This window comes from Ascaphus truei, chromosome 6 (genome assembly GCF_040206685.1).
Source record: "Ascaphus truei isolate aAscTru1 chromosome 6, aAscTru1.hap1, whole genome shotgun sequence".
NCBI classification, from domain to species: domain Eukaryota; kingdom Metazoa; phylum Chordata; class Amphibia; order Anura; family Ascaphidae; genus Ascaphus; species Ascaphus truei.
Genome location: NC_134488.1, coordinates 108,021,038 through 108,037,222, shown reverse-complemented (window position 1 = coordinate 108,037,222; position 16,185 = coordinate 108,021,038). Strand labels below are relative to the sequence as shown.

General features: G+C 51.9%; 1 protein-coding gene across 1 annotated transcript in view; it reads right to left on the bottom strand.

The window, feature by feature from the left end:
* Positions 1-16,185, bottom strand: part of TSKS (testis specific serine kinase substrate) — a 76,610-nt gene that overhangs the window by 20,359 nt on the left and 40,066 nt on the right. Inside the window, exons 3-4 of the mRNA XM_075605686.1 lie at positions 11,405-11,630; positions 11,059-11,157 (exon numbers count right to left, since the gene is read on the bottom strand). Of these exons, the coding sequence (XP_075461801.1) occupies positions 11,059-11,157; positions 11,405-11,602 (297 nt within the window). The 5' untranslated portion in view covers positions 11,603-11,630. The remainder of the gene's footprint in view (positions 1-11,058; positions 11,158-11,404; positions 11,631-16,185) is intronic.

The following is a 16,185-nucleotide window of genomic DNA, read 5'->3' as shown; positions in this document are numbered from 1 at the left end:
GATATTCAAATTGAGACATATTTCCAAATTCAGTCAGTGATGAGTTAGTCTTCAGAGAGAGCTGAGAGAGATAGCAAGCCAAGAAGAGTTCTCTCCCTCCTGCCCCACCTGGGTGAGGAGGGAGGGGAATTCAAGCTGCCATGAGCAGAGAGGCAGAGATTACACCACGCTGTGATATCATGCTGTATGCTGTCTGCACATCTATGCTGAATAAAGATCCACAGAAAAGAAGCTGCTGTGTGTGTCCCTGTTCCTGTGTATGGAGAATGGAGTGTCAGTGGGGGTCTCTCCTCTGGAGACCCCAGGGGATCCCTGCTGGCTGGAGGCACTGTGCACCCTGAGAGAACAAGGTAACCTGTCCCACACCTCCTGTCCCTGTCCTGGGTTCTCCCCACAACACCACGGAGCACTCAGCCCTCCTGTTTACCAGCAGGTCACAGCACCCAGACCACTCAGAGTGACCAGAAGGAGTGTACCCCCGAATCTCATGTCGGGTGGGGTACCATAGAAGGGTTACAATTGGAGGCGCTGCTGAGAGGAGGACTGCTCCCCAGGACAGGACACGTTTTTCAACGGGACAGGTTTTCAACGACAGAGGACCATGCAGCAGTTTCAAAGACTTTGTATGCAGCACAGAACAGCAGCCATAGACTCTGCCGTGAGGGAACCCCTCCTTGAAGCTAGGAGGTTGCCCTAATGAAGACCTTGCTGTGGGACCATTCCTGGTGGCTATGCACCAGGGAAGGCTACGTCCATAGATGGACAAGCCGTGCTGAGGCGTGCGGACGCTCCGCGCTGAGCCCCTGCATCCTCAATGAGGATGCCCTGAGAGGGGGCTCACGCGAGCGTCCGCAGGCGTGCTCAGGCTTTGGAGTTTTCAGCCGAGCGCCAAGCTGTTTTTCAGCGCGCTGTCGGCTGAAAACATCCAATCAGCCTGAGGCCGCGTCAACGTCACGGCGTCGTGAGATTGACGTCAGTGCGTCCCGGGCGATTGGCCCAGCGACATCACTGCCCCACCTCCAACCACCTCCCCCCCAGCTCCCTTCGAGCACGCTGGCTCGCCTGCAAGTCCGTGCAATCGCGCTGACTGAAGCAGGCGAGCCTCAGCGTTAGCGCGCCTTCGCTCTCCCCACCCCTCTATGGCCCGGGCCTAAGTCTTTACATGCACTTCAAGGGGACAGAGGCATGCTCCATGATTGCATAGGACCCTCTGTGCCTCCAACAACTTACCAAGAAGAAAGTAGGGGCCGGTTCCTGAGGCTTCACCAGGGAGCTGGCTCCCTATTAATGGCACTGCAGCAGGGGCGACTGACCTGAGGCGTTCCCAGGGAAGTGTGGCCACCCTCCTGTACCCACAGCGGAGAGTGAGGGGCACAGGGAACTCTGGGGATTACGCCTATGACCCCTGTGCACCTCATCTGAGAAGAAAAGGGAGGCAGGTCCCTGAGGCTTCACCAGGGAGCTGGCGGTCCCTTAATGGCACTGCAGTTGGGGCGACTGACCTGAGGCGTCCCCAGGGAAGTGTGGCCACCCTCCTGTACCCACAACGAAGAGATAGGTAAGGGGGCAGGGACTACATGGGAAATGTCTGTAGGTCCCTGTGCACCCTGCAGTAAGAGTTACTGCCGTCCCTGTGTGAGGCGTTCCCTGATGCTACCCCAGGGTGCGTGATACTCAAAGATTACAGGACAGATATGTATTTGTGGCTCCTGAATGCAAACGGAGACCCCACTGTTCTGGACTGTTATATCTCAATCTGGTGTTTCCTGCTCCTACACGGATGCCATGTATTTTTGTGCTTTCAAAATGGCGGCTCCAGCTCGCTGGGGGCCGCATGGACTCTCTTTGTGCTCAAAATGGCGCTTCCCGCCTTACCAGGGAAGCCATGTGCTGTGCTGTGCTGTGCTGCAAAGATTTGTGCATTTTGCAAGCTTCTGCTGCTCTTCAGCTTGCAAGAAAGTGCGGGAACTGTTCAAACCCCTCCCCCTTTGCTTGCTCCTGATTGGACTATCCTATCTACTAGGGGGAGGAGCTAAGTGTGTTCCACAGAGCTACAGGAAGTGAGGAGCCAGATGCACTTCCACTTCAAACACGGGTGGTTGTGTCTGCCAGGCTGCCCTGCTTGCTTCACTATGAGAGACTGGGCCTGTGTGCTGAGAAGCCTGTCAGCAGCACAGAAGCTGATGACATCACTGAGGTCTCTACCATTACCTCCACCGTACCAGAGTATGCTGTGGAGCTGCCAGTTCCAGTAACTGTTGCTGGTGCCTTCCATCTGACCCACGCTGCCAGTGTGGGTGCTGCACCACAGAGGTATCGGCCGATGCCTCCACCGTACCCGATGCTGCTGGGATCCGCCCTGCTGCTACAGATGGCTGTGAGCTGCTTGCTCTGTCTACAGATCCCCGCTGGGATCGCGCCCAGAAAGCTGCGGAGCTGTATCTGCGGCGTCAGCAGGAGAAGTGCCGGCCGGCATCACCCCTGATGACTGCATTGTCTACCGTTGCTACTCCACCACTGGGAGCTAAGATGGCCCCGAGTCGCCCGGCCGGGTGAGCTCCAGAGAGATCCAGGCCGCTCCGGTGAGTACTACCCTTCCGGTTGAATCTTTCCTCCTGACAAACAGGGAGAGGAAGAAGTCCCGGGAGGCCCTTCAGGCCGAGGCGCTGGCTGAAGCCGCTGCTGTAAGAGCAGAGGAAGGGGCAAATTGAACTTGACCCAGGACTGTGCCATTGCTCCTCTCGGGGAGAGAAACCCCTGAATGTGCCCCCTAGAGACTTTGGTGCTTGCCCCAGTCCCAGAGTCTTCTGCCCCGCCTTCCCCATCCATCACCAGTCCCAAGGTGCGACCCTTGACCCCCAGGCCCTCTTCTCCCGGAAGCCCCGTGGCTCTCTACGGACAATGTGATGTTATGTCTATTATGCCTGATATGCAATTGGAAGGGTCTGTGCATTGGGTGGATTGTGATGATGAGGGGAGTAGTTCAATGCAATCTGAAAATGTTTTGTCTCCCGTCAGAGAGAAGGCAGAAGGGACCCCTGTATGAGAAGTTTTGAGGTTCACTGATTAGAGTATGTGATGGAAGCCATTCTGGCCCATCTGGCACTTACTGCTGTAGTAATAGAAATGGTTCTATTCAGTCCTGTATTGCAATGTATCTGTGTAATGCAGTGTATGCTGGAATGTATAGGAGTTATTGCATTTCAGCTCATGTAAATTCACAGCTGTTGCACAGTATGGTAAGGGTTCTACCTACTGTAGTCCAAGCCGGGACGGTTGGAGTTTTACCAGAGGGAGTATATAGCCTGGCCTTTGGCAGCTATGTATTCTTCTGGGCCTTTCCTCTGTCAGTCCTGTTAGAACAGGCAGTGGGAAGGTTAATTTCTCCAGTTGGTCTGTTTTGCATTTCAGCTCTGAGTATGTAGCAATATTCAGGGGCAGACCTAAGCAACATTTGAATGTGTTAATCCAAAGGTTGGACATGGGTTGGAACACCCCCTGATGTGTGTGTGTGAGCCAATCGGTATCCAGCTTTGAGTTGTAATGATTCAAAGCTAGAGACACTCCCTGAGGATATTCAAATTGAGACATATTTCCAAATTCAGTTAGTGATGAGTTAGGCCCGGGCCATAGAGGGGCGAGGAGAGCGGATGCGCGCTAACGCTGAGGCTCGCCTGCTTAAGGCCGAGTCCATAGGCGTGCTGAGGCGTGCGGACGCTCCGCGCTGAGCCCCTGCATCCTCAATGAGGATGCCTTGAGAGGGGGCTCACGCGAGCGTCCGCAGGCGTGCTGACGAGTTGGAGGTTTCAGCCGAGCGCCAAGCTGTTTTTCAGCGCGCTGTCGGCTGAAAACCTCCAGTCACAGCAGCGTCAACGTCACGGCGCCGTGACATTGACGTCAGTGCGTCGCGGGCGATTGGCCCAGCGACGTCACTGCCCCGCCTCCAACCACCTCCCCCCGGCTCCCTTCGCGCACGCTGGCTTGCCTGCAAGTCCGTGCAATCGCGCTGACTGAAGCAGGCGAGCCTCAGCGTTAGCGCGCCTCCGCTCTCCCCACACCTCTATGGCCCGGGCCTTAGTCAGCGCGATTCCACGGACTTGCAGGCGAGCCAGCATGCGCGAAGGGAGGTGGGTGGAGGCGGGGCAGTGACGTCGCTGGGCCAATTGCCCACGACGCACTGACGTCAATGTCACGGCGCCGTGACGTTGACGCTGCTTAAGGCTGATTGGATGTCTTCAGCCGACAGCGCGCTGAAAAACAGCTTGGTGCTCGGCTGAAAACTCCAAAGCCTCCGCACGCCAACGGACGCTCACGTGAGCCCCCTCTCAAGGCATCCTCATTGAGGATGCAGGGGCTCAGCGCGGAGCGTCCGCACGCCTCAGCGCTGCTTGTCCTTCTATGGACGCAGCCTTAGTCTTCAGAGAGAGCTGAGAGAGATAGCAAGCCAAGAAGAGTTCTCTCCCTCCTGCCCCACCTGGGTGAGGAGGGAGGGGAATTCAAGCTGCCATGAGCAGAGAGGCAGAGATTACACCATGCCTGTGATATCATGCTGTATGCTGTCTGCACACCTATGCTGAATAAAGATCCACAGAAAAGAAGCTGCTGTGTGTGTCCCTGTTCCTGTGTATGGAGAATGGAGTGTCAGTGGGGGTCTCTCCTCTGGAGACCCCAGGGGATCCCTGCTGGCTGGAGGCACTGTGCACCCTGAGAGAACAAGGTAACCTGTCCCACACCTCCTGTCCCTGTCCTGGGTTCTCCCCACAACACCGCAGAGCACTCAGCCCTCCTGTTTACCAGCAGGTCACAGCACCCAGACCACTCAGAGTGACCAGAAGGAGTGTACCCCTCAATCTCATGTCGGGTGGGGTACCATAAGAGGGTTACAGTAGATTATAAATCAAGCAACATAATGGGCCATTGACACTAAAAAAGTATACACTTCTCAGATACCCCCGCTACAGCTATGTTGTGTAGGGAATGGTGCTTAAAGGGGCATGGATAGTAGTAGAACTGAAGATGGACAGCACCCCTATGTAGCACTCTATTCCTATGTGAGATGGTGGATGAATTAAAACATGATTTATTCAAAACTTCGTTAAAACAATGGGGTTTAAAACAATAATTAAATATTACCAAGCGCTTTATAAACTCTTGGGGTAGGTGTACTCCAGAGGAGTGGAGGTATATAATAGATAGTAAAGTCCAGTGTTAGTGAATTCACTGGCCCTAGTAATCCTCATATGCAGTGATTATCTAGGGAATGGTTTGGTGAGGGAATGAAAGTAGTGACCCTATATGTAGTGCCACAGGAATGGTTTGGTGAGGGAATGAAAGTAGTGACCCTATATGTAGTGCCACAGGAATGGTTTGGTGAGGGAATGAAAGTAGTGACCCTATATGTAGTGCCACAGTAATTGAGTACTAGTTGGTGCACCAATACACAGAGACCTTATACTGTGCTGCTATGTTATGCAGCAAGTTTTACTAACACTGGACTTTACTATCTATTATATACCTCCACTCCTCTGGAGTACACCTACCCCAAGAGTTTATAAAGCGCTTGGTAATATTTAATTATTGTTTTAAACCCCATTGTTTTAACGAAGTTTTGAATAAATCATGTTTTAATTCATCCACCATCTCACATAGGAATAGAGTGCTACATAGGGGCACTAAAAAAGTAGTTTGAAACATGCACCTCTCTATACAACTCCTTTTTTCTGCTTAAGCTGACATTTCGTTTTGCGACAATAAGGTGAGAGCTCCTTAGTTAACACAAGTATATAACAAATGCATCAATTTGTTTATCTTGGTTATCTTTTCCATTCTTTGCATTAATCAATCCCCATGTCTGAGTTGGTCATTTTTTTTTGCCTAAGAAATTGTAAAATACTTGCTAAAAAGTTTTATACATTTGACAAATAAGAGCTGTATAGGGATGCATAATGCTAATGGTTCTGAGTCAGCTTTAACACATCACGCCTTTCATTTGTCTCCGGTGTTATTCTGGAGCTGGGGTGGCCAACTCCAGTCCTCAAGGGCCACCAACAGGTCAGGTGTTAAGGATAGCCCTGCTTCAGCACAGGTGGCTCAGTCTTCAACTGAGTCAACTGTGCTGAAGCAGGGATATCCTTAACACCTGACCTGTTGGTGGCCGTTTATGACTGGAGTTGGCCAGCCCTGCACTGGGGGATCTGAATTTCCCAGGTTTGATAACATTTGGCAAAACGGGAGGCAGTGTTTTTTTGGGCAGTGGATATTCACAGTTGAGTGCAAACAGCCGCACGACTATTCGCACTCAGTAAGAAATGAAATGGAAAAAAAAGACAGAACACTCCCCTATTGACATTCTATAACCCCTGCATCTGTAATCAGCGCGGCTTTAGGCTGAGTCCCCAGTCAGCACTGTGGCACGCGCCCGGCGGGGGGGGACGGCGCATGCACAGCGCTAGACCGCGATCTGCGGTCTGAGGGGAGAGAGAACATTTGCGACGGGAGGGGGTGTGGCGGTAGGTTTGCGGGGGCGTGGCCACGCCTCCGTCGCAAATGCCAATCTCAAACTCCCCTGCCTGCCTGAAAACCTGTCGCGCACCGCTGGGGATAGGTGCGCGACGAGGTAGGGACTGGGACCGGAGGAACTGGGTGGGCGGGGCTTGATCGCACAGGCGTGCGCTGTAGTAGTTAGTGGGACCGCAGCCTTAGGAGCCGCTTCCGCATACGTGCGGAGGCGTGTGGAAATGCAGGCGACAGGCAAGTTTAAATATACGCGCTGAGGGGAGCGGAGGAGCGGTCACGTGACAGCAAACATCCAATGGGGATGAGGGACTAGCCCCACCTCCGCCACACCTTCGCCCCGCCCCCAAAGCGCGCTCACTGCCTCACTTGTCACGCCACAAAAAAGCACCAGCTTCTGCAGGCGAGGCAGAGCAGGAGCGCGGCCCAAGGCACCATGCCCGAGTCCTTAGGCCTCGGGCATGGTCATCGCTTAGGCGCTGACCCGTGCTGAGGCGCGCTGCTGCTCGGCAGTGGGTCGTCTAGCGGCTGCGGTGGGTGGCGGGACAGCCCTCTCATGCGGGGGGGCAGGGGTGGCGGTGCAGAGGGGGGGGGTGGCGGTGCAGCGGTCACAGCAGTTGCCGCCAGCCCCGCTGCAGGCATCACGCTACTGCTCACGCGCGCACCAGTGTGCTGCGGGGGTGGGGCCGATGCTGGCCCGATGGGGGGGGGGGGGGTCACAGCAGTTGACACCGGCCATGAAGCACCTGTCTCGCGATGCAGCTCCCACGCGAAACGGGGCTCCCTCTGACGCCGGCGTGCCGGAAGCTTAACCCAGACTACTTCCGGCGCTACCACAGGGAGACACCGCGATTTTTTTTGCAGCGATTTCTTGTTTTTTTTTAATGAACAGGCGCCCGGCCGCGCAGGCGGGCCCGGGCGGCCGGGTCCCCCTGACCCACGGGGCCAGGGACACCAGTACCCTTTCTCCCCCGCTGTTGGCGGCCCTGATTAAGATCAATGGTGTACAGCACATATATCGTAACCCAGTTTATAATTGGTATACATCATTATGCATAAGGCCGCGTCCATGTTTAGTGCTTGCAGGCGGAGGTGCGCTTCCGCTCGGCACTGAGCCCCTACAGCCGCAATGAGAGCGGCTTTAGTAGGGGCTCGCCTACGCTTCCGCGCGCTTGCGGAAGCGTAGCTCTTACGGAAATTTTACATTTCCCCGCTTGTCGGCGCGCAGGGCCGGTCACGTGAGCGGTTCGCCGAATGAGGGAGAACCAGCTCCGTGACATCACTGGCCCGCCCGCCGACACGCCAGCAGGAACCTTGGCCGAGGCCTTATGTGTCTGGCCAGGGTGAGCATCGGGGCTTGAGACGCTTGCAGAGCAAGCAAAATTGAATTTGCCGCCTCCAAGCGCGTCACGTAAGCGGTTCACCTAATGAGGGCGAACCAGCTCAGTGCCATTGTGGCCGCGCCCCCAGATGAGCGTGCACCTAGCCACAAATTGCACGGCCGAGCAGGGCGCAGCGCTCGTGTGCCAGCACGCCACGCTCCCACTCAGGCCGCAGCCTAAGGCTTAGTCCATATAGACTGAAGCCGTGCGGAGGCGCGCTGAGGCTGAGGGAAAGCGGTGCTTTCCCTGGCCTTAGAGCGCGCGCCGTCCGTGGGTGTGTCTGGGGGCGGGCCAGTGACATCACGGAGCTGGTTCTCCCTCATTTGGCGAACCGCTCACGTGACCAGCCCTGCGCTCCGGCAAGCTAAGAAACTAAAGATTTCTTAAGACACGCTTCCGCAGGCGTACGGAAGCGTGCGCGAGCCCCTGCTAAAGCCGCTCTCATTGCGGCTGCAGGGGCTCAGTGCCGAGCAGCAGCGCGCCTCAGCACGGGTCAGCGCCTAAGCGTTGACCATGCCCGAGGCCTAAGGACTCGGGTATGGTGCCTCGGGCCGCGCTCCTGCTCTGCCTCGCCTGCAGAAGCTGACAGGTGAGGCAGTGAGCGCGCTTTGGGGGCGGGGCGAAGGTGTGGCGGTGGTGGGGCGGGAGGCGGGGCTAGTCCCTCATCCCCATTGGATGTTTGCTGTCACGTGACCGCTCCTCCGCTCCCCTCAGCGCGTATATTTAAACTTGCCTGTCGCCTGCATTTCCACACGCCGCACGCATGCGGAAGCGGCTCCTAAGGCTGCGGTCCCACTAACTACTACAGCGCACGCCTGTGCGATCAAGCCCCGCCCACCCAGTTCCTCCGGTCCCAGTCCCTACCTTGTCGCGCACCTTTCCCCAGCGGTGCGCGACAGGTTTTCAGGCAGGCAGGGGAGTTTGAGATTGGCATTTGCGATGGAGGCGTGGAAACGCCCCCGCCGGCGGTTCAGCCAATGAGGGCAAAACAGCTGCGGGACATCATGGCCACGCCCCCGCAAACCTACCGCCACGCCCCCTCCCGTCGCAAATGTTCTCTCTCCCCTCAGACCGCAGATCGCGGTCTAGCGCTGTGCATGCCCCCCCCCCCCCCCGCCGGGCGCGTGCCACAGTGCTGACTGGGGACTCAGCCTAAAGCCGCGCTAATTACAGATGCAGGGGGTATAGAATGTCAATAGGGGAGTGTTCTGTCTTTTTTTTCCATTTCATATCCTACTGAGTGCGAATAGCCGTGCGGCTATTTGCACTCAACTTAACTGAGTGCGAATAGCCGAGCTGCTATGAACACTGTAATGTCAATAGGCTTCTATGCTATTCACTTCAAAAGCATCAGAAAGTCTTATAGCTCAATTGGTAATGCTACAGCCTATTAACAGAGTGGACGAGGGTTTGATTCCTGGCTGGGATGGTTATTTTTTTTCCATTTTATTTCCTACTGAGTGCGAATAGCCGTGCGGCTATTTGCACTCAACTGCCGTTTTTTTGGTGATGGTTTTATGATGTGTTCTATGATATATTTTTTAGAGAGAGGTCTCTTTCTCCGGGTCTCTGTCTTTAGTGCCGATTTATGGTCATCAGAAGTTGTGGCATGTTTCTTACACTGTATTCTGAGTAGATACGGGCGCATATTAAATGTGCTTGGCAAATTCTTTTTGCCAATTTCTCTTAAATTTTGAGTTTGCACAAAAGTGGCAGTGCTCATAATTCCCCCCCCCCCCCCCCCCCGTCGGCAGTGTTGTGAGCCCCACTTTACACCTCGTGACCCCCCCCCCACCCATTTCACACCTCGTGGACCCCCTCTTTCCCTCCCTCTTCCCATGTATTTCTCTCCCCTCCGTCTCACCCTCCCCCCTCCATCAATTACCCCTCTCTCACTCAATCCCTGCCCCCCCAGACCCGCCCCACGGCCTCACATTTACTATATTTCTCTCCCCTGCGTCTAACTCTTACTCACTATTTTTCTCACTCACCCTCTCCCCTCCAGCCTCCGTCAATTACCCCACTCTCATTTATTCCCTCCCCCCTCACACAATATATACCAAAAAAATGCCCCCAATGCAAAAACTTCCCACCCACAAATAAATATTAAAAAAATCTCCCCCCAAAATATATACATCCCCCACCACCCCAAATATATACTAACACCCCCAAATACATACAAAAAAAACACCTCCCCAATACATGAAAAAAGACCCCAATACATCTAAAAAAAAATGCATATAAAAAATCCCCAATACATTTTAACAACCCAAATACATATAAAAATATTCCCACCCAAATACATATAAAAAAAATAGACTTACCTTGGGGGTGGTCAGGCTGGCCCGGTGACTGCAGGGGGGACGGTGACTGCGGGGGGGAGGGGGCTGACAGTGGGAGGCCTGGTGGCGAGGTAGGGCAGTTGCCGCCGGGCCTCGGCTCCACCCACCGGCATGCCCCTTCCTCTCTCTGTCCCACGCCGGACCCTCTGACTTCAGCATGTGTCGGGCCTCCACTCAGGCCGCCGTGCGGCGGAAGCCGGACCAAGCTTACTTTCATCGCGCCGACGTCAGAGAGGCCCGTCGCGGACTGACGTCAGAGGGCCTGGCATGAGACAGAGAAAGGAAGGGGCCAGCAGGTGGGGAGAACCGGGGACTGGCGGCAACTACTTTGTCCGGCCACCGGGCCCCCAGCAGCCACGTGTTCCGGCTGCCCCCCCCCTTCCCTACGGCGGCCCTGCCAGCATACACTACGTTTGCACCTCACAAAGTGCAGAATAGTGTCACACCGTGTGCATGTCACATCTTCCAGAGAAGACATCTCGCACTTCTGAGCTGGACTTCTTCCCATACTTTTATTTCAGAGGTTTTTGGTATATGTATGACCATTCATCGTATATATGTAATTACATCTTTTGAGGGTTAATATTTCCCATTTTTAAATTAAAAATGACATACACTGGCCGCGAACTATCATTGGCTGATGCTTTAACATCATAGCATTGTATTATTTGTTATTTATATTATGTCCTGTGTATTACTGCTGTGAAGCACTATATACATGAATGGCGCTATATAAATAAAGACATACATACATGCCTTACATACACCGAGATTGTTTTAATAAGGAAGATGTAATAATTCAATGAGAAAAGTATACAGACCTTCAGCGTTTGAACATGCTGATTGATCTTGGCGCTTTTCTTTTTGAGATTCGTTATGGAGTCCTTGGCTTTCGTTAGGCCAGAACTCGACGTCAAATCCTGCAATGGACAATAGAAAAATAACAATGAGCACACATTTACATTAGTGAGCTGGAAGTATTGGTCACAAAATGTATTCTCAATGTAGTTTTATTTAAAGCATACAGTTAGAGGGGCCAACACACGTAACCATATACTTTGCAGATTCATGGTCCCTGTGGCATCATTGGGGTTGTTCAAGTTTTGGTAAAAACCAGAACAAAAGTTCATAGAGAATATGCTGCCAGCTGGATTAGAATATGGTTACCTGAGATTCCACAGAAAAGGTCTCTTCGTCCAGCTCTGCCTGGGATGAAGAGGAAAGCTCCGATGTAGAAAAGTTCCCATCCGATCCAATGAAACTTTCCTCGCTCTCTGGGCTGTCATCTTGGTCCACCGCTGCTAGATTTAGGACAGACACATTGGTAGAGGCGGACGAACGTTTGAGGGCAAGGCACCACTGCATACAATCATCTCCTTTGGGGACTTCCACTCTGTAGGGCGAGAAGAGCTCTATGAAGCTGAAATTGAAACAAAGGCTATACAATGCAACGCAGATTATGGCTGCATCCACTGTTAGACCTCTAGAGAGTCATTATATTACACAAATATATATATAATCAAAAACAAATACTCAATACAGTTCTGTGACTAACGAATTGCTTTTATTTGTGTGAGCTTTCGAGATACACGGACCTCTTCTTCGGGCGATGTTACAATGGATAAAGCAAGAAAAGTTTTACTTTTAAACAGCCTGGAATGTTATCTGTGGATGAATCCTATCCCCCCCACCCCCTGCAGTCAGGGCCGTCTTAACGTATGGGCACGCTGGGCAGTTGCCCGGGGGTTCCACAGCATAGGGGGGCCCAACGCGTAGGGTGACCAGATGTCCCGGTTTAGCCGGGACAGTCATGTTTTTTTGGTGCTGTGTGGTGGGCTGACATACCCGGAAATGTCCAGGTTTTTGCTGAGTGTCCCGGGTCTCACAGAGCAGGGGATGCCGGGGGGGGGGGGGGGCGGAGGGGGGGAATGGGAGGAGGATAGCAGCTGATTGGCGCAGCAGCAGCAGATGCCGGGGGTGGGGAGCAGAGCAGAGAGATGATTTTGCTGGTAGAGAAGGGTGAGGGCGAGGTTAGCAGCAGAGAAGGGTGGGGGCAGGGGGTTAGCAGCAGAGCAGAGAGATGATTGGCCTGACAGAGAAGGGTGGGGGCGGGGTTAGCAGCAGAGGAGCCTGTCAGTAAGCACCGGAAGCAGTGAGTACTTCCTCTGCTACCAGATACACACACTGTGTATCTGGATACAATCAGATGTTGCCACAGTTCCCAAAACCATGGGAAATACTGACCCAATAATACCTCATAAAACAGATTAGACACTACCCCGACCTGATGATGTACTGAGCCGAGGGGGTTTTCTATGTACACTCGTGCGGCCAGGTAAGTGCGGTTATCCCCATGAAAACAGGTTACCTGTAAGGAGATTCCTGGCAGAAACTCGGACTTAACAAGATGTGCAGAGACCAATGTAACTGTACTGCCAGTATCAGGCATTGCTCTTACAGGTACCCCATCTACTTTGACTTCACACATCTTATTTTTCTCTAAATGTCCCTTCTCTATAACGGTCTACTTAACAGCAGGAACCCCCCCGAAAAATACCCCACAGAAATGTCACATTGCATTCGGTCAGAGTTCAAAGGGCAAACTGCCGCCACATGTCCAAGTTCATGGCATACGTAGTATTCAATGTACTTCCAAAAATTGAGTTGGGGATTTTTCTCCAGTCTACTGGAAAGAATGGGACTGGAGTCCCTCCTATGGGCCGTGGGACTTCCAACTCCTTTATCTGAGTCTATGAGTCTGTGTAGCCTGTTAGGCCGAAGAACAGTCTTACCAGACCTCCTGACATGCGGGGATCAGGGACCGGAAAACTCATCGGGTCTTGAACTCTGGGACATCTCAGCAGCAAAGTGACGTTCAACTAAAGCGACCAACTGCTCTACTTTTGGGGCCATTCTGGCTGACCCACTTCTTGACTGTGCGAGGAAGACCCCACAGGAACCGGTCTAGTATGACCGTTTGGACGATGGCGATGGCTGTACATTTGTCAGGCTGGAGCCATTTCCACGCAAAGTGGATGAGGTCGTAGAGTTGGGAGCGTGGAGCCTTTTTTGCCTCAGGAGTTGAACCGCTGGGCCCGAACCACGATGGTGACACCCACCAGGAAGGGAGCAATTATTCCAGCCCACTGCACGGCTGGCCATCCTTCAAAGGCTGCTGTATGCTCCAGAATCGATAGGTATGCCTCAATGTCATCGTCCATCATCATTTTCTGGCGAGCGACCTGTGGGGCCCCACTAGTCTGGACGGTAATTCTCCCAACACTAGGAGCTCCTGGTGTAGCCGAAGGAGCGCCTCGTGTTGCTCTTCCTTTAGAGTCTGATGTAGAGACAGCGCCATCTGCTGTACTAACAACGCAGTGCTTTCAGTTTGGGATTTTGTCATCTGTTGCAAACCTTGCATTAACGTAGCAGCACTCTCTGCTTGGGTGCGCTGTAGAATAGCCATATTCTCTGCTTGGGCATGCTGTACCGTGGTCAGAAACTCCTCCATAGTTTCCACTACTCCGTGCCTTGTGGACTGCTCGCATTAAACTCCACCAATTGTGATGTCTCCGTCACAGCGTAGGATCTTATGTCCCAGGTCAAAGGCAGGAAACTTAGAGTTTGGTGCACAGGGGGTTTATTTACAGGGTACAAATCAGGAACAAAACATAAACAAAGAACCTAACTCCACTTTGGGGAGTGCTGACTAATACATCTTAGTCACTGACTAACTGTGAGAGAGCTAAGCTCTCCTTCCACCCTGTATCTATGGACAGGCAGGAACTCCCCTTGCAGTCTCTCACAGGGCTGTCTGTGTATGTGCCTTCAGATCAGCACAGCAGCAGGAAACTGTCTGTCTTGCCTTTTACCTTGAAGCTCATTAATTAAGGCTCAAGTGAGAGGGAAGGGATCACACCCTGGAAGGTGCTGGGTCCTATGTACCTCCCCTCAAACACCTTCTGGTTGAGCATATATATATATAATAAAGGGGAGATTGTGTATACCCAACATTGTTGTAGGGTTGTCATTCTTCAGTTTGCTGACATTTTTAAGATGAGTTACTAGATAATTATTTCACAAAATAAAGATGTAAACCCGTCTTAAAATAGTCTGATTTTCAGTGCTTGGACGCCTAGCCAAGCGTGCATTCAATTATACATAGAGGTTAAGTAACATAGTTACATAGTAGATGAGGTTGAAAAAATACATATGTTCATCAAGTTCAACCTATGCTAAATTTAGACCACAGATACTGATCCTATATTTGTATTTACTGTATTTCGATATAGGAAGGCAAACAAAAAACCCCAGTGACATATCATCCAATGATATCTCATAAGAGGAAAATAAATTCCTTCCTGACTCCAAATAATGGCAACCAAACGACTCCCTGGATCAACATCCTTCCCATGTTTACGTATTAGGTATATCCCTGTATACGTTTCCTTTCTAAAAAGATGTCCAACCTTTTTTTTTAACAAATCTATTGTATCTGCCATCACAGTCTCCATGGGTAATGAATTCCAAATTGTAACTGCCTTACTGTAAAGAACCCTTTCCTTTGTTGCTGGTGAAATCTCCTTTCCTCCAACCTTAAGGGATGACCCTGTGTCCTTTGTATTGCCCTTGGGATGAATAGTTCTGTTGTGTCAGGGTCTTCTAGACCTCCTGCCAGCCATAGTTCTTCTTTGTCCACTGGGTGTGCTGCTGTCTCCTATTTCCTCTGGGTTCCTCTGTCTGCCTGTCTGTCTTCTTGTTGCTCCTGTCTCTGTCCTTTATAGCTTCTGCTTCCTGGTTGGTTCAATTGCCTTTGCTTCAAGTCAGACTCCTATGCACATGCCTGTCTCTGATCCTGATCTGTTCCTCTACCTGTACCTGTATTTGAGTCTGTTCACAGTAAAGGCCCTTGCTGGTAATCTGGCTTGTCCGTTTGTTCCTTGCTCCCCGGTCTCAGTCCCTGCTCCTCGGTCTCAGTCCATGCTCCCCGTTCTCAGTCCCTGCTCCCCATTCTCAGTCCCTGCTCCCGGACCTGTCCTGCCCCGCCTATATTGTTCCAGTCTCCTCGTTGTCGACCTGCTTGTTACCTGACTTCGCTACCTGCCGCCTGCCTCGGACCCCTGCTTGTTACCTGACTTCGCTATCTGCCGCCTGCCTCTGATCTCTGCTTGTGACCCCTACTACGCTCCTGCTGTTCCGGCCACCGAGATCCTATCCGCCACAGGAGTCTCCCGTGACATGTTGAAAGCTCCTTATACTGTCCCTGAATGTCTTAGTATATAGTTATTATATCCCCTCATAGACGCCTCTTTTCTAATGTAAACAAATCTAATGTAGCTCTTTCCTCATAAGAGATTATCAATCCCCTTTATTAATTTGGTGGCATTTATCTGCACTTTTTCTAGTTCCATAATAGCTAAGTGAATCTCACCCTTTATGTTTTAGTTAACCTTTACAGTGCAAGAAGCTCGGCAGAACCAGAGTACCACTCTGGTCATGTAATTGCTGGAAGAGTGATCACATTGTTGTGAGCGCCCCCTGACTGACAAACTGTACCAGGTATGTCATCAGGGCACACATGATAAAAATCTCAAATTAATGTTGCCATCGGGGTGCCACGTTACTCTGGGGGGATTATTCTGTATCAGCCAAAGCAGCTGTTTGGGCCATTTTGGGCTGAAATTCCCCATTGACTTTAATTGGGGGATTTTGGCTTAAAACAGCCCTATTAGCGGCTTTGCCTAATATAGAATAATCCCCCAAGTCACAACAAAGAAATAGGTCAGGCTTATCGTAAACCCATATTTGAGAAAATATTGAGGAAATTAAGAACTGTATGTGGCTGAATTAATTGAAAAACGGTAGTTCTGGTTTAATATCAGGTGGAAACCAACTGACTTAAATAATTACGAAGCAGCCGAGCCTAACCTGATTATGAATTCTAAAGT